The sequence below is a fragment of the Oncorhynchus mykiss genome, chromosome 22, assembly GCF_013265735.2.
Source record: "Oncorhynchus mykiss isolate Arlee chromosome 22, USDA_OmykA_1.1, whole genome shotgun sequence".
Taxonomy (NCBI): Eukaryota; Metazoa; Chordata; class Actinopteri; order Salmoniformes; family Salmonidae; genus Oncorhynchus; species Oncorhynchus mykiss.
Window position 1 is genome coordinate 41,847,528 of NC_048586.1, and position 22,752 is coordinate 41,870,279.

Sequence of the window (22,752 nt, forward strand, 5' to 3'; positions counted from 1 at the left end):
TCGTGCTCGCAGTGGCAGACTACGTGTAACAACAGCTGCACAGGATCGGTACATCCGAACATCACACCTGCGGGACAAGTACAGGATGGCAACAACAACTGCCAGAGTTACACCAGGAACGCACAATCCCTCCATCACTGCTCAGACTGTCTGCAATAGGCTGAGAGAAGCTGGACTGAAGGCTTGTAGGCCTGTTGTAGGTCAGGCAGGTCCTCACCAGACATCACCGGCAACATCGTTGCCTAAGGGCACAAACCCACCGTCGCTGGACCAGACAGGACTGGCAAAAAGTGCTCTTCACTGAATTGTTGCGGTTTTGTCTCACCAAGGGTGGTCGGATTCCCGTTTATTGTTGAAGGAATGAGTGTTACACCGAGGCCTATACTCTGGAGCGGGATCGATTTGAAGGTGGAGGGTCCGTCATGGTCTGGGGCGGTGTGTCACAGCATCATTGGACTGAGCTTGTTGTCATTGCAGGCAATCTCAACGCTGTGCTTTACAGGGAAGACATTCTCCTCCCTCATGTGGTACCCTTCCTGTAGGCTCATCCTGACATGACCATCCAGCATGACAATGCCACCAGCCATACTGCTCGTTCTGTGTGTGATTTCCTGCAAGACAGGAATGTCAGTGTTCTGCCATGGCCAGCGAAGAGCCCGGATCTCAATCCCATTGAGCACGTCTGGGACCTGTTGGATCGGAGGGTGATTGCTAGGGCCATTCCCCCCAGAAATGTCTGGGAACTTGCAGGTCCCTTGGTGGAAAAGTAGGGTAACATCTCACAGCAAGAACTGGCAAATCTGGTGCAGTCCTTGAGTAGGATATGCACTGCAGTACTTAATGTCTCAACTGTTGAATCTAGTTATGTTCCTACAAATATTTACACATGTTAAGGTTGCTGAAAATAAACTCAGTTGACAGAGAGAGGACGTTTCTTTCATTGCTGAGTTATATATACATATATGGGATGGCAGCGTATCCTAGTGGTTAGAGCGTTGGACTAGTAACCGAAAGGTTGCAAAATCCAATCCCCAAACTGACAAGGTACAAATCTGTCGTTATGCCCCTTAGCAAGGCAGTTAACCCACTGTTCCTAGGCCGTCATTGAAAATTAGAATTTGTCCTTAACTGACTTGCCTAGTTAAATAAAGGTAAAATAAATAAAAATATACAGTTGAAGTCAGAAGTTTACATACACCTTAGCCAAATACATTTAAACTGTTTTTCACAATTCCTGACATTTAATCCTAGTACAAATTCCCTGTCTTAGGTCAGTTACGATCACCACTTTATTTTAATAATGTGAAATGTCAGAATAATAGTAGAGAGAATGATTTATTTCAGCTTTTATTTCTTTCATCACATTCCCAGTGGGTCAGAAGTATACATACACTCAATTAGTATTTGGTAGCATTGCCTTTAAAATTGTTTCACTTGGGTCAAACGTTTCAGGTAGCTTTGCACAAGCTTCCCTCAATAAGTGTGTGAATTTTGGCCCATTCCTCCTGACAGAGTTGGTGTAACTGAGTCAGGTTTGTAGGCCGCCTTGCTCACAAACATTTTTTCAGTTATGGCCACACATTTTCTATGGGATTGAGGTCAGGGCTTTGTGATGGCCACTCCAATACCTTGACTTTATTGTCCTATTTTGCCACAACTTTGGAAGTATGCTTTTGGTCATTGTACACTTACTTGTGTCATGCACAAAGTAGATGTCCTAACCGACTTGCCAAAACTATGGTTTGATAACAAGAAATTTGTGGTGTGGTTGAAAAACGAGTTATAATGACTCCAACATAAGTGTATGTGAACTTCAACTGTAATATCTCTCTCTCTCTCGCTCTCTTTACAAAAAATCTGGGAAATGATGGAGACAATTAGTGCCTTGCGAAAGTATTCGGCCCCCTTGAACTTTGCAACCTTTTGCCACATTTCAGGCTTCAAACAAAGATATAAAACTGTATTTTTTTGTGAAGAATCAACAAGAAGTGGGACAGAATCATGAAGTGGAATGACATTTATTGGATATTTCAAATATTTTTTAACAAATCAAAAACTGAAAAATTGGGCATGCAAAATTATTCAGCCCCTTTACTTTCAGTGCAGCAAACTCTCTCCAGAAGTTCAGTGAGGATCTCTGAATGATCCAATGTTGACCTAAATGACTAATGATGATAAATACAATCCACCTGTGTGTAATCAAGTCTCCGTATAAATGCACCTGCACTGTGATAGTCTCAGAGGTCCGTTAAAAGCGCAGAGAGCATCATGAAGAACAAGGAACACACCAGGAAGGTCCGAGATACTGTTGTGAAGAAGTTTAAAGCCGGATTTGGATACAAAAATATTTCCCAAGCTTTAAACATCCCAAGGAGCACTGTGCAAGCGATAATATTGAAATGGAAGAAGTATCAGACCACTGCAAATCTACCAAGACCTGGCCGTCCCTCTAAACTTTCAGCTCATACAAGGAGAAGACTGATCAGAGATGCAGCCAAGAGGCCCATGATCACTCTGGATGAACTGCAGAGATCTACAGCTGAGGTGGGAGACTCTGTCCATAGGACAACAATCAGTCGTATATTGCACAAATCTGGCCTTTATGGAAGAGTGGCAAGAAGAAAGCCATTTCTTAAAGATATCCATAAAAAGTGTTGTTTAAAGTTTGCCACAAGCCACCTGGGAGACACACCAAACATGTGGAAGAAGGTGCTCTGGTCAGATGAAACCAAAATTGAACTTTTCGGCAACAATGCAAAACGTTATGTTTGGCGTAAAAGCAACACACCATCCCCACTGTCAAACATGGTGGTGGCAGCATCATGGTTTGGGCCTTCTTTTCTTCAGCAGGGACAGGGAAGATGGTTAAAATTGATGGGAAGATGGATGGAGCCAAATACAGGACCATTCTGGAAGAAAACCTGATGGAGTCTGCAAAAGACCTGAGACTGGGATGGAGATTTGTCTTCCAACAAGACAATGATCCAAAACATAAAGCAAAATCTACAATGGAATGGTTCAAAAATAAACATATCCAGGTGTTAGAATGGCCAAGTCAAAGTCCAGACCTGAATCCAATCGAGAATCTGTGGAAAGAACTGAAAACTGCTGTTCACAAATGCTCTCCATCCAACCTCACTGAGCTCGAGCTGTTTTGCAAGGAGGAATGGGAAAAAATGTCAGTCTCTCGATGTGCAAAACTGATAGAGACATACCCCAAGCGACTTACAGCTGTAATCGCAGCAAAGGTGGCGCTACAAAGTATTAACTTAAGGGGGCTGAATAATTTTGCACGCCCAATTTTTCAGTTTTTGATTTGTTAAAAAAGTTTGAAATATCCAATAAATGTCGTTCCACTTCATGATTGTGTCCCACTTGTTGTTGATTCTTCACAAACAAATACAGTTTTATATCTTTATGTTTGAAGCCTGAAATGTGGAAAAAGGTTGCAAAGTTCAAGGGGGCCGAATACTTTCGCAAGGCACTGTACATTGATTGAAGCCACAATCAATATGTCATATTAATGCTGATCGAGCCTCTCACAAGTAACAGTAAATCTACAGTATGATGCAACTCACCCCCACCCCGTCCTCCTGTCGGTACTGCTTCCAGGCTCGGCCTGTGTCACTGAACAGGAGCAGGTAGCCGCTGACCCAGTCTGAGCTTCCGTAGCGCCCCTGTGTGGCGACGGCCGTCACCTCTATCCTGTCTCTGAGGTCCAGCTGCAGCCAAGGATGTCTATCTGTCACCTGGGGAGACCAGCCTCCCGCTCCTCGGGAGACCAGCGAGAGAAACATTCCTTTTAGAATTCAGTCAATGCACAGTTTGGATCGAATTGTTCTGTCTTGAGTCAAGATAACCTTTACCCTGTGGGCCTCGCCTACTTGCAATGTAATTGCTGCTAAATTATTGCATTGCTGTCTGCATGGAGAGTATCATGTGTACGCTAGGATCCTCTGTATAGCGGGTTGAATTGATTGTTGTGCAATTATGAACTAACCCCCTCCATCATGCTGCATGAACTAACCTCCTCTATCATGCTGTATGAACTAACCCCCTCCATCATGCTGTATGAACTAACCCCCTCCATCATGCTGTATGAACTAAACCCCTCTATCTGGAGAGATATAGATTGTGAAAACACACCATTTGGCTTAAATAACATTTCAGATGCATCAGTGCACTTCATACACTGGTGAATAAAAAAAACATAAGCTACTTCCAAACACTAATGTGAAAGTGTGATATGGCAGTGCTGTGTACAATTAGTAGAGTCAGACCCCACAAGCCACCCAGCTATCAAGCTGAAGAAACAGGTCAGCTCTGGCAGGAAGGTTCATTACTCAGCTGCTTAGGGCTGGGACACACCACCATGGGAGCAGATGAGTGCAGCATATCAAACCAGGTTCTGAGCCACTGAGGAAGCATCGTTTACAGAGCAGGATCATTCTGGTTGTTATAGACACACGTACTGTAGCCGAGGTCCAAATAACCTGGAGTCGGTCACACTCCAAGTCATTGAAAATCATTATCTAGTTACATAAAGTAGAATTATATGTAGATTAATTTACTGACCTGTGACCCTTGTTGTTAGGGCTAAGAGCAACATTTTTTAAATTGTCTAAACGGTGCTGACGTGCAAACAGGACAGCATCACGGATTTATCTGAAAACCTCTCTTTTTAAGATGCCCATGAGGTGGAGATAGTTTATCTCCATCTTAATTCAATAATAACATTATAGTTAACTAATCCTGGATGAAGATCTTTTGAATATGATCTCCTAGTATTACAGCCAACAAAAATACCCGGCGGCTCTGAAATCAGTAACACTTTTTATTTGATTTACCTATTTGTAACACAAGTAAATGGTTTTAATTCGCCAAAATAAGCATATATATTTGTTTACATATTACATATTCATAGTAACATTTGATGTTTAAAAATAGTGCCATCTGACTTTTAGCTCTAACTATGGAGCGATATGGGCTATCAACTCAGTTCCAACTGCATCTGAAAGAGGAGACTCTCGACCTGGTATAGATATATTGACTGAAAGGTTCATATATGTATATGTATATGCATATATATATATATATATATATATATATATATATATATATATATATGCATATATATATATATATATATATATATATATATATATATATATATATATATATATATATATATATATATATATATATATATATATATATATGTATATATTTGTTTTTAAATGTTGTAGTTATCTTATCCATATATTTTTTTTTCAGGGTACATAGATCTATCTACCTCTGGTGCTTATTTCACAAAGTGCATTATTGATTCAATATTTTTAGGTTTGTATACAAGAGAGAGCATTTCTATTCCTCAATATTAACACGGAAGTATTTGTTTTGTTCGTAACTAGTTACTGAACAAAGTCCTAATATGTTTGAAGGATAGCGCATTTCAGGGTTCAGACTATTACATGAAATTAAAAAATATAACTTTCCATTGTAACTCACCATCTCTTCTGTTGATCTTGGAGAAGTGTGGAGCATAACTGACAGAGGACTGAGAGGAGCTCACAAAAGAGCCCCGGGGCAGCATGGATACCAATGGGCCATTGCAGATATCTGTAAGAGTAAAATAGAGAGTACATTAGTTCATGATTGGGTATAATATATAGACCTTTAGGACCAGCATCATCTGATAGAACAGGGGTGTCAAACGTAAAAAATCATATAGTGGGGCAAAAAAGTATTTAGTCAGCCACCAATTGTGCAAGTTCTCCCACTTAAAAAGATGAGAGAGGCCTGTACTTTTCATCATAGGTACACTGCAACTATGACAGACAAAATGAGGGAAAAAAATTCAGAAAATCACATTGTAGGATTATTAATGAATTTATTTGCAAATTATGGTGGAAAATAAGTACGTACGTACGTGTTTCGAATTTTGTTGCATTACGGAGAAGTGGTGTGTGAATATGTATTCACCCCCTTTGCTATAAAGCCCCTAAATAAGATCTGGTGCAAACAATTACCTTCAGAAGTCACATTCATAATTAGTTAAATAAAGTCCACCTGTGTGCAATCTAAGTGTCACATGATCTGTCACATGATCTCAGTATATATACACCTGTTCTGAAAGGCCCCAGAGTCTGCAACACCACCAAGCAAGGGCCACCACCAAGCAAGCGGCACCATGAAGACCAAGGAGCGCTCCAAACAGGTCAGGGACAAAGTTGCGGAGAAGTACAGATCAGGGTTGGGTTATAGAAATATATCAGAAACTTTGAATATCCCACGGAGCCCAATTTAAATATGGTGAATATGCCACCCCAACAAACCTGCTAAGATAGGGCCGCCCACCAAAACTCACAGACCAGGCAAGGTTTGCATTAATCAGAGAGGCAACAAAGAGACCAAAGAACCCAGAAGGAGCTGAAAAGCTCCAACGCGGACATTGGATGATCTGTCCATAGCACCACTTTAAGCCGTGCACTCCAAAGAGCTGGGCTTTATGGAAGAGGGGGCAAGTACAAAATCATTGCTAAAAGAAAAAAATGAGCAAACACGTTTGGTGTTTGTGGGAGACTCCTCAAACATATGGAAGGCGGCACTCTGGTCAGATGAGACTAAAATTGATATTTTTGGCCATCTAGGAAAACGCTATGTCTGGCGCAAACCCAATACCCCGAGAACACCATCCATGTTTTTCATCGGCAGGCACGGGGAAACTGGTCAGAATTGAAAGAATGATGGATGGCGCTAAATACAGGGAAATTCTTGAGGGAAACCTGTTTCAGTCTTCCAGAGATTTGAGACTGGGACAGAGGTTCACCTTCCAGCAGGACAATGACCCTAAGCGTACTGCTAAAGCAACACTCGAGTGATATAAGGGGAAACATTTAAATGTCTTGGAATGGCCTAGTCAAAGTCCAGACATCAATCCAATTGAGAATCTGTGGTATGACTTAAAGATTGATGTACACCAGTGGAACCCATCCAACTTGAAGGAGCTGGAGCAGGGTTGCTTTGAAGAATGGGCAAAAATCCCAGTAGCTATATGTGCCAAGTTTATAGAGACATACATCAAGAAACTTGCAGCTGTAATTGCTGCAAAAGGTGCCTCTACAAAGTATTGACTTTGGGGGGATGAAAAGTTATGCATGCTCAAGTTTTCCATTTTTTTGTCTTCTTTCACAATGAAAAATATTTTGCATCTTCAAAGTGGTATACATTTTGTGTAAATCAAATGATACAAACCCCCCAAAAATCCATTTTAATTCCAGGTTGTAAGGCAACAAAATAGTAAAAATGCCAAGGGGGTGAATACTTTCGCAAGCCACTGTATATATTATATAATTGTTTTTTAAGGTAAAAATGCAAACAATCTAAAATGACTAAAACCAAATCGAAACTGTGTATTAATAATAATGAACCTACAGTACCAGTTAAAAGTTTGGACACACATTCTACATTGTAGAATAATAGTGAATTGAAATGCATTTCCCAGTGACTACCTCATGAAGCTGGTTGAGAGAATGCCAAGAGTGTGCAAATCTGTCATCAAGGCAAAGGGTGGCTACTTTGAAGGATCTCAAATATAAAATATATGTTGATTTGTTTAACACTTTTATGGTTACAACATGATTTCATATGTGTTATTTGATAGTTTTGATGTCTTCACTATTATTCCACAATGTAGAAAACAGTAAAAATAAAGAAACATCATTGAATAAGTAGGTGTGTCCTAACTCTTGACTGTTACTGTAAATGTATACACTCTTAAAATAATTGACTCTGTCCAGCTAACTAAAAATCACCAAAATGACAGTCAGAGAGCATCAAAATTAAAAACAAATATGGATAGAGGAATATGTTTTTAAATGTTGATGGCTAGAAAATATTAACAATTATTACAGACAGGACCTTGATTAAGATTGAATACAGCCCATGGGGCAAAATGAGGTTGACACCCTTGTACTATAATCTACTACCATGCTTGTTAGACAGAGCATGAAAAAAGAAGAAGTAAGAAATAAGAAAAATGCTACTTTAAGAATAGTAACTGAAACGGAATTATCATCTTGACTTCTGTTCACCATTTTGTGGAAAATAATGTTTGACTGCAAGTACAGCACACTATGGGGTCTAAAGCCATGTATTGCTAAAATAGGGGGGTTGCCTCACTTATCCACTCCATAAATCTCTCCCCAGCAGTCCATTAACTCAAGCAGTGACCCTTCCAAAGAGGACAGTAGAATGCACAACACAATCGGCAGCCCTGTGTGTGTATGTGTATGTGGCCGTATGTCAATCGTGTTCCCCTAATCCATCAGTGTGAGATTAGAGTACTTCCAACAGGCAGAAGGAGATTAAGAGGCCAGTGATCTGAACGTGTCAGTCTCATCTTCCACTGATACAGCCCTGCCCGCCAGGCCCCAAAAAGAGCAGTGAGCGAGGCTGAGCTTGCCCTGCCCGCCAGGTCCCAATCATCCCCCTCTTCAAATGGGGAAACACTCTAGACCCAAACTGTTACAAACCTACATCCATCCTGCCCTGCCTTTCTAAAGTCTTCGAAGGCCAAGTGAACAAACAGATCACTGACCATTTCGAATCCCACCGTACCTTCTCCGCTATGCAATCTGCTTTCCCAGCTGGTCATGGGCTCACCTCAGCCACGCTCAAGGTCCTAAACGATATCATAACCACCATCGATAAAAGACAGTACTGTGCAGCCATCTTCATCGACCTGGCCAAGGCTTTTGGCTCTGTCAATCACCGTATTCGTATTGGCAGACTAAACAGCCTTGGTTTCTCTAATGACTGCTTCGTCTGGTTCACTAACTACTTCTCAGATAGAGTTGAGTGTGTCAAATCGGAGGGCCTGTTGTCCGGAACTCTGGCAGTCTCTATGGGGGTGCCACGGGGTTCAATTCTCGGGCCGTCTCTTTTCTCTGTATATACACTGGGGCAAAAAAAGTATTTAGTCAGTCACCAATTGTGCAAGTTCTCCCACTTAAAAAGATGAGAGAGGCCTGTAATTGTCATCATAGGTACACTTCAACTATGACAGACAAAATGAGAGAAAAAAATCCAGAAAATCACATTGTAGGATTTTTAATGAATTTATTTGCAAATTATGGTGGAAAATAAGTATTTGGTCACCTACAAACAAGCAAGATTTCTGGCTCTCACAGACCTGTAACTTCTTCTTTAAGAGGCTCCTCTGTCCTCCACTCGTTACCTATATTAATGGCACCTATTTGAACTTGTTATCGGTATAAAAGACACCTGTCCACAACCTCAAACAGTCACACTCCAAACTCCACTATGGCCAAGCCCAAAGAGCTGTCAAAGGACACCAGAAACAAAATTGTAGACCTGCACCAGGCTGGGAAGACTGAATCTGCACTAGGTAAGCAACTTGGTTTGAAGAAATCAACTGTGGGAGCAATTATTAGGAAATGGAAGACATACAAGACCACTGATAATCTCCCTCGATCTGGGGCTCCACGCAAGATCTCACCCCGTGGGGTCAAAATTATCACAAGAACGGTGAGCAAAAATCCCAGAACCACACGGGGGGACCTAGTGAATGACCTGCAGAGAGCTGGGACCAAAGTAACAAAGCCTACCATCAGTAACACACTACGCCGCCAGAGACTCAAATCCTGCAGTGCCAGACGTGTCCCCCTGCTTAAGCCAGTACATGTCCAGGCCCGTCTGAAGTTTGCTAGAGAGCATTTGGATGATCCAGAAGAAGATTGGGAAAATGTCATATGGTCAGATGAAACCAAAATATAACTTTTTGGTAAAAACTAAACTCATCGTGTTTGGAGGACAAAGAATGCTGAGTTGCATCCAAAGAACACCATACCTACTGTGAAGCATGGGGGTGGAAACATCATGCTTTGGGGCTGTTTTTCTGCAAAGGGACCAGGACGACTGATCCGTGTAAAGGAAATAATGAATGGGGCCATGTATCGTGAGATTTTGAGTGAAAACCTCCTTCCATCAGCAAGGGCATTGAAGCATAAACGTGGCTGGGTCTTTCAGCATGACAATGATCCCAAACACACCGGCCGGGCAACGAAGGAGTGGCTTCGTAAGAAACATTTCAAGGTCCTGGAGTGGCCTAGCCAGTCTCCAGATCTCAACCCCATAGAAAATCTTTGGAGCGAGTTGAAAGTCTGTGTTGCCCAACAACAGCCCCAAAACATCACTGCTCTAGAGGAGATCTGCATGGAGGAATGGGCCAAAATACCAGCAACAGTGTGTGAAAACCTTGTGAAGACTTACAGAAAACGTTTGACCTCTGTCATTGCCAACAAAGGGTATATAACAAAGTATTGAGATCATTTTTGTTATTGAACAAATACTTATTTTCCACCATAATTTGCAAATAAATTCATAAAAAATCCTACAATGTGATTTTCTGGATTTTCTTTCTCATTTTGTATGTCATAGTTGAAGTGTACCTATGATGAAAATTACAGGCCTCTCTCATCTTTTTAAGTGGGAGAACTTGCACAATTGGTGGCTGACTAAATACTTTTTTGCCCCACTGTACCAATGATGTCGATCTTGCTGTAAATTAGAACTTGTTCTCAACTGGCCTACCTGGTTAAATAAAGGTGAAATATATATTTTTTAAAGAGCAGTGAGCAGGGTGGAGCTAGTCCTGCCTACCAAGCCCCGATAAGAGCAGTGAGCAGGGTGGAACTAGTCCTGCCTACCAGGCCCCGATAAGAGCAGTGAGCAGGGTGGAACTAGTCCTGCCTACCAGGCCCCGATAAGAGCAGTGAGCAGGGTGGAACTAGCCCTGCCTACCAGGCCCCGATAAGAGCAGTGAGCAGGGTGGAACTAGTCCTGCCTACCAGGCCCCGATAAGAGCAGTGAGCAGGGTGGAACTAGTCCTGCCTACCAGGCCCCGATAAGAGCAGTGAGCAGGGTGGAACTAGTCCTGCCTACCAGGCCCCGATAAGAGCAGTGAGCAGGGTGGAACTAGTCCTGCCTACCAGGCCCCCGATAAGAGCAGTGAGCAGGGTGGAACTAGTCCTGCCTACCAGGCCCCCGATAAGAGCAGTGAGCAGGGTGGAACTAGCCCTGCCTGCCAGGCCCCAATAAGAGCAGTGAGCAGGGTGGAACTAGCCCTGCCTGCCAGGCCCCAATAAGAGCAGTGAGCAGGGTGGAGCTAGCCCTGCCTGCCAGGCCCCAATAAGAGCAGTGAGCAGGGTGGAACTAGCCCTGCCTGCCAGGCCCCAATAAGAGCAGTGAGCAGGGTGGAACTAGCCCTGCCTGCCAAAAAGTACTAAATTGTCATACTTGAGTAAAAGTAAAAATACATTAATAGAAAATGACTCAAGTAAAAGCAAATCACCCAGTAAAATACTACTTGAGTAAAAGTCTAAAAGTATTTGGTTTTAAAAAATACCTAAAGTATCAAAAGTACATGTAATTGCTAAAATGTACTTAAGTGTCAAAAGTAAAAGTATACATTATTTCAAATGTCTTATATTAAGCAAACCAATCGGCATTTAAAAAAAAAACTCCAACACTCGGACATAACTTACAAATGAAGCATTTGTGTTTACTGAGTCTGCCAGATCAGAGGCAGGGGATGACCAGGGATGTTCTCTGTTTAGTGAGTCTGTCAGATCAGAGGCAGTAGGGATGACCAGGGATGTTCTCTGTTTAGTGAGTCTGCCAGATCAGAGGCAGGGGATGACCAGGGATGTTCTCTGTTTAGTGAGTCTGTCAGATCAGAGGCAGTAGGGATGACCAGGGATGTTCTCTGTTTAGTGAGTCTGCCAGATCAGAGGCAGGGGATGACCAGGGATGTTCTCTGTTTAGTGAGTCTGTCAGATCAGAGGCAGAAAGGATGACCAGGGATGTTCTCTGTTTAGTGAGTCTGTCAGATCAGAGGCAGTAGAGATGACCAGGGATGTTCTCTGTTTAGTGAGTCCTCCAAATCAGAGACAGTAGGGATGACCAGGGATGTTCTCTGTTTAGTGAGTCTGCCAGATCAGAGGCAGTAGGGATGACCAGGGATGTTCTCTGTTTAGTGAGTCTGTCAGATCAGAGGCAGGGGATGACCAGGGATGTTCTCTTTTTAGTGAGTCTGTCAGATCAGAGGCAGAAAGGATGACCAGGGATGTCCTCTTGATAAGTGAGTGAATTTGACAATTTTCCTGTCATAAAGTAATGAGTACTTTTGGGTGTCAGGAAAAATGTATGGAGTAAAAAGTACATTATTTTATTTAGGAATGTAGTGAAGTAAAAGTAAAATAGTAAAGTAAAATACAGATACCCCCCCAAAATAGTTAAGTAGTACTTTAAAGTATTTTTTACTTAAGTACTTTACACAACTGATACCCATTACATGATTTTGTTTTGGATGACATCCATGCTGGAGCTATCCTCCTAGAAACATTTCCACTGAATAATGACCATTAATTTGGTAGAAAACAACGTCATGTTCAAAATGACATCGGAAGGCTGTTTGATACTGCGGAAGTGTCTTTGAGGACAGCCCACTGCATTTCATCTGACCTAAATTTGCAGCACTTAGATCACTTGCGAGGAAATGTCCCTGAACGTTGATTTACAGATCGACTGAAATGGATCGAGCTGTTCTTTTAAAGACCCAGATATAAACATGCAGCGCTATAGCCACAGATGCACAACATCAGAGACAATTCCCAACATGACTTCACAACTACAAAAAAAGTTGTAATCTCAATGTTATTAAACATTTTGTGACAAATCTGTTTAAATGTTATCAATTTTGAGTTTCATCCTTACTTTAATCCATGCTCACTACTCACTCTAAGCATGACTCTCTCTCTAACTATTGCATCTATTTATCTCTCTCTATTTATAGCTCTATATATCTCTCTATTTATCTTTCTCTATCTATTACATCTCTATCTATTTATATATATCTATTTATTTATATCTCTATCTATATCTATATCAATGTACAGTATATATCTATCTCTATCTATTTATATAGATATCTATATCTACAGTATCTCTTATCTCTCTATCTATTAATATCTCCATCTATTTATATACAGTGCCTTGCGAAAGTATTCGGCCCCCTTGAACTTTGCAAACTTTTGCCACATTTCAGGCTTCAAACATAAAGATATAAAACTGTATTTTTTTTGTGAAGAATCAACAACAAGTGGGACACAATCATGAAGTGGAACGACATTTATTGGATATTTCAAACTTTTGTAACAAATCAAAAACTGAAAAATTGGGTGTGCAAAATTATTCAGCCCCCTTAAGTTAATACTTTGTAGCGCCACCTTTTGCTGCGATTACAGCTGTAAGTCGCTTGGGGTATGTCTCTATCAGTTTTGCACATCGAGAGACTGACATTTTTTCCCATTCCTCCTTGCAAAACAGCTCGAGCTCAGTGAGGTTGGATGGAGAGCATTTGTGAACAGCAGTTTTCAGTTCTTTCCACAGATTCTCGATTGGATTCAGGTCTGGACTTTGACTTGGCCATTCTAACACCTGGATATGTTTATTTTTGAACCATTCCATTGTAGATTTTGCTTTATGTTTTGGATCATTGTCTTGTTGGAAGACAAATCTCCATCCCAGTCTCAGGTCTTTTGCAGACTCCATCAGGTTTTCTTCCAGAATGGTCCTGTATTTGGCTCCATCCATCTTCCCATCAATTTTAACCATCTTCCCTGTCCCTGCTGAAGAAAAGAAGGCCCAAACCATGATGCTGCCACCACCATGTTTGACAGTGGGGATGGTGTGTTGCTTTTACGCCAAACATAACGTTTTGCATTGTTGCCGAAAAGTTCAATTTTGGTTTCATCTGACCAGAGCACCTTCTTCCACATGTTTGGTGTGTCTCCCAGGTGGCTTGTGGCAAACTTTAAACAACACTTTTTATGGATATCTTTAAGAAATGGCTTTCTTCTTGCCACTCTTCCATAAAGGCCAGATTTGTGCAATATACGACTGATTGTTGTCCTATGGACAGAGTCTCCCACCTCAGCTGTAGATCTCTGCAGTTCATCCAGAGTGATCATGGGCCTCTTGGCTGCATCTCTGATCAGTCTTCTCCTTGTATGAGCTGAAAGTTTAGAGGGACGGCCAGGTCTTGGTAGATTTGCAGTGGTCTGATACTTCTTCCATTTCAATATTATCGCTTGCACAGTGCTCCTTGGGATGTTTAAAGCTTGGGAAATATTTTTGTATCCAAATCCGGCTTTAAACTTCTTCACAACAGTATGTCGGACCTTCCTGGTGTGTTCCTTGTTCTTCATGATGCTCTTTGCGCTTTTAACGGACCTCTGAGACTATCACAGTGCAGGTGCATTTATACGGAGACTTGATTACACACAGGTGGATTGTATTTATCATCATTAGTCATTTAGGTCAACATTGGATCATTCAGAGATCCTCACTGAACTTCTGGAGAGAGTTTGCTGCACTGAAAGTAAAGGGGCTGAATAATTTTGCATGCCCAATTTTTCAGTTTTTGATTTGTTAAAAAAGTTTGAAATATCCAATAAATGTCATTCCACTTCATGATTGTGTCCCACTTGTTGTTGATTCTTCACAAAAAAATACAGTTTTATATCTTTATGTTTGAAGCCTGAAATGTGGCAAAAGGTCGCAAAGTTCAAGGGGGCCGAATACTTTCGCAAGGCACTGTATATATATATATATATCCATCCATGTCTTTTTATATAATCTCACACAATCCATCAGGCCCTGGGGATCATGGGGCCCCTTCCACACAAAGCCACCACCTTTGATCCTGATGTCCTTCTCACAAACCAGGGGCTTGGCAACATCCTCATAAATGTCAGGTTAGTCTTTCACCTCCTGCTCCATTACACCAAAATATAAAACACATGCAGTATGAGACCTTGGTACAGTGGAAAGGGTAAAGCAATACAACTGTTATGCCACAGCAGCAAACGTAAAGCAATCGGTAAGGACATAACTCTTACAGGTACCTGAATACAAAGACAATATCGGTAGTTCACTTATAATAATACTTGTTTTATGAACAGTGTTTTTGTTTATAGGCTCCATCTAGTTTTTGCCACTGAGATAAAACGCTGGGCTGTCAATCAGGAAGAATTATGGTCAAAGGATGGTTTGCCTGTAGAGCTGCACTGCTCTGCTCAGTGCCTCCTTGCCCTTGGATAATTTAAAATCTCTCCAAGCTATGAATGTGATCGTGCCACGGCAAACTCGCTATGCAAAGTGGATGAGGTTTAGATCTTAAACCACACACACTCATAAGCGTGTTTGTGCACACACACACACACACACACAATTTGAGAGAAAGGACATAAATGCACACAAAGAAAGCCAAACCAACAGGCCCTTGTATAAACTCAGAGCTCAGATCCTGTTAGGGCATACTGTAGCAGCACTGTGTGATGTGAGAACCCACAACAGTCAGAGACATCTTGATACCTCCAGGCTAGTAGAACATAGCTGGGGTTATCATTGATTGTGTTTGGGATAAAAAGAAAAGAAGCAGCACTTCCCTCCACCCCCCCTATGTTCCCCAAGGTGTGCCATCATGCAGTTATGCATGGTAAGATGGATGGCTGTGAACACATTTAGATGCACACAGTGAGCTCTCTCCTTCCTATTTGGCCTATACGCTGTACACCAATTAATAACAAGGACCATAAAGGACATATTTTGTCATGTAAAACAATGACCCGTATCTCATTTAGTCAAATCAAATCAAATGTAATTTGTCACATGCATCATAAACAACAGGTGTAGACTAACAGTGAAATGCTTACTCGCAGGCCCTTCCCAATAATGCAGAGAGAGAGGGAAAAAATGTAGACACAATAGAAAAAGAACGGGGTACCAGTACCGAGTAGATGTGCCTGGGTACGAGGTAACTGAGGTAGATATGTCACCTGCTTTACGTTTTAATGTACAGAGTTGCTGGAACAGAATTCAAAATACATTTTAAGTTGATGTTCTGGTGCCGTTCAGGCAATTTAAAGTATTGATTAGGGACTTATTGGTGGAGGAATGTAACTGTTTTTCAGGATGATTTGTGATGTTTTATTTGTGCTTCCCATGACTTGGTTTTTGTATTTTGATTAGATTGATACAGTATATTGATAGATTGATAGATAGGATATAGTTTGGGTATAATGTGTATATTTACATTGTATTATACAGGGAACATTTGTAAAAGAGACCTAGGTCTCAATAAGTCTTCCCTGTTAAAGGATAAAAACAAATATAGGTAGGAATAAAGTGACTAGACAACAGGATATATAATAGACAGTAACAGCAGTCTACTGTAGGTAGGGGTAAAGTGACTAGACAACAGGATAGATAATAGACAGTAACAGCAGTATACTGTAGGTAGGGGTAAAGTGACTAGACAACAGGATAGATAAGACAGTAACAGCAGTCTACTGTAGGTAGGGGTAAAGTGACTAGACAACAGGATAGATAATAGACAGTAACAGCAGTATACTGTAGGTAAGGGTAAAGTGACTAGACAACAGGATAGATCATAGACAGTAGCAGCAGTAGACTGTAGGTAGGGGTAAAGTGGCTAGACAACAGGATAGATAATAGACAGTAGCAGCAGTATACTGTAGGTAGGGGTAAAGTGACTAGACAACAGGATAGATAATAGACAGTAGCAGCAGTATACTGTAGGTAGGGATAAAGTGACTAGACAACAGGATAGATAATAGACATAGCAGCAGTATACTGTAGGTAGGGATAACGTGACTAGACAACAGGATAGATAATAGACATACCAGCAGTATACTTTAGGTAGGGGTAAAGTGACTAGACAACAGGATAGATAACAGACATAGCAGCAGTATACTGTAGGTAGGGGTAAAGGATAGATAATAGACAGTAGCAGCAGTATACTGTAGGTAGGGGTAAAGGATAGATAATAGACAGTAACAGCAGTATACTGTAGGTAGGGGTAAAGTGACTAGACAACAGGATAGATAATAAACAGTAGCAGCACTGTGTGTGATGAGTCAAAATACACAGATAGCTATATAGTTAACCAATAGCTACCCGGACTAACTATTTAGGTGTCTTCTGGCTTGGGAGTAGAAGCTGTTCAGAGTCCTGTTGGTTCCAGACTTGGTGCATCGGTACCGCTTGCCGTGCGGTAGCAGAGAGAACAGTCTATGCCTATCTATCCACTAAACACTGCCCTTAATTCTACTTTTCACACTATATTTTGTCACTTTTTCAGTGGATCTCTACGGTGGATGATGAATTTGAAAACTAACTTGCTCTCTTGAAAATATGCGAATACTTTTTACAACACAAATGCCCCTGAATTGACTTCCATCCCTGACGCTGCTCGTTAGCCCCTATTCCCTCCAAACTCTTTGTTCTAAACAAACTGTGCTCCACAAAGAAATCAACAAACTGCATATTGTATGTAGCGTATGCAGCTGTAATATTTTTTGCTCCGTTTCAGGCCTCTGTACACCTGACAATGTCTAAGCAGCATGGTGGGAGTGGAGGATGGAGAGCTGTTTAAATACTGACACTAAACAGAAGGAACACCATTATACTGTCTGTTAAGGTGAAAGTGTCTCTGTCTCAGTATTATATCTACGGAAGTATAAAGAAAGACTGTCCCCCTGAGACTTAGACACTCAAAGGAGCTTCCCGAGTGTTAGCCACAGCAGGTGCTGTCTACCTCCTGTCAACGCCTTCTGTCCACCCCCAGTCTACCCCCCTGTCCACCCCTAGTCTACCCCCCTGTCCACCCTCAGTCTACCCCCCAGTCTACCCCAATGTCTGCGCGCTCCTCTACGCACCCACCTACCTCCTTGTCTACCCCACCCACCACGTCTACCACCCATCTACACCTGTCCACCCCTTCCTCGTCTACCCCCCCACCCCGTCTCCTCACCCATTTACACATGTCTACCCCCTCACCCATCTACACCTGTCTACCCCCTCCTCGTCTACCCCCCCACCCCGTCTACCACCCATCTACACCTGTCTACCCCCTCCTCGTCTATCCCCCACCCCGTCTACCACCCATCTACACCTGTCTACCCCCCCCACCCCATCTAAAACCCATCTACACCTGTCTACCCCCTCCTCGTCTACCCCCCCACCCCGTCTACCCCTGTGTCTAGCCCCCTGTCTTTCCATAATGCCTCAGTTCCACCAGGATCCAGAGGAACAACGGTATAATCCAGTACAGAATGTGTCTATGTCTCCGGTTGGTATAGATAGACTAGCATCTGATACCTCACATGGATTAATAGACTGGTCCATCTCATCTCTGTTCTGGCAGAGCCATGGCTGAGGTATCAGTTGACTATTAGGCTACAGACACAGGCTGAATTCGAGAAAGTGTAGGTCGATACATGTGATTGAGAAACACAGCGCTGTACCGTATCACTTTATATCCAATAATGTGTTCGATAGAGCGAGCAGCAAAACAGTTCAGAGAGAGAGAGAAAGTAGCGATAACTGATCTGAGGGCTGACATGTGTAGGATTACTTATAGACCGACAGATCACATGACTATCACACACTTCATTAATTCAAGTCATTTTTCACAGGTGGTGAGAATTCTCAAATCAATGCTCAAAGGAGAAGTAACACAGAGGGTTCTATTTTCAGCTGGCGGTAAAGGAGGAGTAAAAAACGCATGTCAATATGGCAATTTACCTGTCAAACATCAGCTCGTGTACGCTGAGGTGGGAGAGGTGGAAGGAAATATTTTAGGTGTCCTTAAAAACTTGTACCAATATACAAATTTCATTCAGAGCAAGTAGGGATATTTAAGACCAACCAAAATCTGATCTTAGAGGTAACGCAATTGGTTATGACATTGATTTAGCCAGCGCTGGCCCAGACAGTATGTATATCACCAATATTTTATTGAATATCACGAGCAGCAAAACAGTCTGCAGAAATTCCATTTTTTATTAACATTGGACATTATTGTTGTCCAGCTTCTGTGAAAAGTTTGGACTCAATATCAGCGACGCCCATTGCATGAAGGGGTTTCTGTCACGTTTAATCCTTCTCCGGTGCTCTAGGTCACCAGGATGCTCATAATGGCGCAAACCTGTCACCATCACATCATCATACTCACCTGTACTCCATCACATCCCTGATCACCTTCCCTATATACAGTTGAAGACAGAAGTTTACATACTCTTCGGTTGGAGTCATTAAAACTCATTTTTCAACCACTCCACAAATTTCTTGTTAACAAACTATAGTTTTGGCAAGTCAGTTAGGACATCTACTTTGTGAATGACACAAGTGATTTTTCTAACAATTGTTAACAGACAGATTATTTATTTCACTGATAATTCACTGTAACACAATTTCAGTGGGTCAAAACATACACTAAGTTGACTGTGCCTTTAAACAGCTTGGAAAATTACAGAAAATTATATCACGGCTTTAGAAGCTTCTGATTGACATCCTTTGAGTCAATTGGAGGTGTACCTGTGGATGTATTTCAAGGCCAACGTTCAAACTCAGTGCCTCTTTGCTTGACATCATGGGAAAATAAAATAAAAAGACCTCAGAAAAAAAATTGTAGACCACAAGTTTTTTTCATCCTTGGGAGCAATTTCCAAATGCCTGAAGGTACCACGTTCATCTGTACAAACAATAGTACGCAACACTAAACATCATGGGAACACACAGCCATCATACCACTCAGAAAGGACACGCGTTCTGACTCCTAGAGATGAACGTACTTTGGTGTGAAAAGTGCAAATAAATCCCAGAACTTCAAAGGACCTTGTGAAGATGCTGGAGGAAACAGGTACAAAAGTATCTATATCCACAGTAAAAAGAGTCCTATATCGACATAACCTGAAAGGTCACTCAGCAAGTCACTGCTGCAAAAGCGCCCAAAAAAGCCAGACTACAGTTTGCAATTGCACATGGGGACAAAGATCGTACTTTATGGAAAAATGTCCTCTGGTCTGATGAAACAAAAATAGAACTGTTTGGACCTAATGACCATCATTATATTTGAAGGAACAAGGTGGAGGCTTGCAAGCCGAAGAACACCATCCCAACTGTGAAGCACGGGGTGGCAGCATCATGTTGTGGGGGTGCCTTGTTGCAGGAGGGATAGCATCATTAGGTGGCATCATTAGGCAGAAAAATGATGTGGATGTATTGAAGCAAAATCTCAAGACATCAGTCAGGACGTTATAGCTTGGTTGGAAATGGGTCTTCCAAATGGACAATGACCCCAAGCTTAGTTCCAAAGTTGTGGCAAAATGGCTTAAGGACAATAAAGTCAAGGTATTGGAGTGGCCATCACAAAGCTCTGACCTCAATCCTATAGAAAATTAGGCAGAACTGAAAAAGCGTGTGCGAGCAAGAAGGCCTACAAACCTGACTCAGTTACACCAGCTCTGTCAGGAGGAATGGGCCACAATTCATCCAACTTATTGTGGGAAGCTTGCGGAAAGCTTCCCGAAACAATTGACCCAAGTGTAACAATTTAAAGGCAATGCTACCAAATTCAAATTGAGTGTATGTAAACTTCTGACCCACTGGGAATGTGATGGAAGAAATAAAAGCTGAAATAAATTATTCTCCTTACTATTATTCTGACATTTCACATTCTTAAAATTAAGTGGTGATCCTAACTGACCTAAGAGAGTGTCGATCAAGGATCGGACCAAGACGCAGCGTACAGTCTCTTTTTAATGAATGAACAACAAACAACCAAACACAACATGAAGCTATACAAACTAGTGCTGACAGGCAACTAATCATAGACAAGATCACACAACTAACAATGGGGAAAATGGCTACCTAAGTATGATCTCCAATCAGAGACAACGATAAACAGCTGTCTCTGATTGGGAACCATATCAGGCCAACATAGACATACAAAAACCATAGATGACAAAAACCCTAGACATACAACAACTAGAGCACCCACCCTAGTCACACCCTGACCTAACCAAAATATATAGAAAAACAGAGAATCTAAGGTCAGGGCGTAACAGACAGAGCATTTTTAATAGGATTAAATGTCAGGAATTGAGATAAACTGAGTTTAATATATTTGGCTAAGGTGGATGTAAACGTTCGACTTCAACTGTATATATCAACTGTATAACTGTATATATCAACTGTATAACTGTATATATCAACTGTATAACTGTATATGCAGTTGAAGTCGGATCCAAAAAAAAACAAATCCTAACCGACATGCCAAAACTATAGTTTGTTAACAAGAAATGTGTGGAGTGGTTGAAAAACTAGTTTTAATGACTCCAACCTAAGTCAAATCAAATCAAATCAAATTTTATTTGTCACATACACATGGTTAGCAGATGTTAATGCGAGTGTAGCGAAATGCTTGTGCTTCTAGTTCCGACAATGCAGTAATAACCAACAAGTAATCTAACTAACAATTCCAAAACTACTGTCTTGTACACAGTGTAAGGGGATAAAGAATATGTACATAAGGATATATGAATGAGTGATGGTACAGAGCAGAATAGGCAAGATACAGTAGATGGTATCGAGTACAGTATGTACAAATGAGATGAGTATGTAAACAAAGTGGCATAGTTTAAAATGGCTAGTGATACATGTATTACATAAGGATACAGTCGATGATATAGAGTACAGTATATACGTATGCATATGAGATGAATAATGTAGGGTAAGTAACATTATATAAGGTAGCATTGTTTAAAGTGGCTAGTGATATATTTACATCATTTCCCATCAATTCCCATTATTAAAGTGGCTGGAGTTGAGTCAGTGTCAGTGTGTTGGCAGCAGCCACTCAATGTTAGTGGTGGCTGTTTAACAGTCTGATGGCCTTGAGATAGAAGCTGTTTTTCAGTCTCTCGGTCCCAGCTTTGATGCACCTGTACTGACCTCGCCTTCTGGATGATAGCGGGGTGAACAGGCAGTGGCTCGGGTGGTTGATGTCCTTGATGAACTTTATGGCCTTCCTGTGACATCGGGTGGTGTAGGTGTCCTGGAGGGCAGGTAGTTTGCCCCCGGTGATGCGTTGTGCAGACCTCACCACCCTCTGGAGAGCCTTACGGTTGAGGGCGGAGCAGTTGCCGTACCAGGCGGTGATACAGCCCGCCAGGATGCTCTCGATTGTGCATCTGTAGAAGTTTGTGAGTGCTTTTGGTGACAAGCCAAATTTCTTCAGCCTCCTGAGGTTGAAGAGGCGCTGCTGCGCCTTCTTCACAATGCTGTCTGTGTGAGTGGACCAATTCAGTTTGTCTGTGATGTGTATGCCGAGGAACTTAAAACTTGCTACCCTCTCCACTACTGTTCCCTCTGCTGTTTCCTGAAGCCCACAATCATCTCCTTAGTGTATGTACACTTCCGACTTCAACTGTAATATATATATATATATATATATATATATATATATATATATATATATATATATAAAAATAACAAGGACATTTCTCAATGACCTCAAACTTTTGAACGGTAGCGTGCGTGTGTGTGTGTATACACACACACACACACACACACACACAAACCCTTTTGCAATTATGTTAGCATAGCTGAAAACTGAGTATCAGCATTTATGGGTTCGATTACAGGCTCAAAATGGCCAGAAACAAATAACTTTCTTCTGAAACGCGTCAGTCTATTCTTGTTCTGAGAAATGAAGGCTATTCCATGTGAGAAATTGCAAGAAACTGAAGATCTCGTACAAAGCTGTGTACTACTCCCTTCACAGAACAGCGTAAACTGTCT

General features: G+C 41.5%; 1 protein-coding gene across 1 annotated transcript in view; it reads right to left on the reverse strand.

The window, feature by feature from the left end:
* LOC110502152 (contactin-associated protein-like 5) overlaps nucleotides 1-22,752 on the reverse strand; it is a 101,287-nt gene that overhangs the window by 49,074 nt on the left and 29,461 nt on the right. Inside the window, exons 2-3 of the mRNA XM_036959343.1 lie at nucleotides 5,509-5,619; nucleotides 3,579-3,772 (exon numbers count right to left, since the gene is read on the reverse strand). Of these exons, the coding sequence (XP_036815238.1) occupies nucleotides 3,579-3,772; nucleotides 5,509-5,619 (305 nt within the window). The remainder of the gene's footprint in view (nucleotides 1-3,578; nucleotides 3,773-5,508; nucleotides 5,620-22,752) is intronic.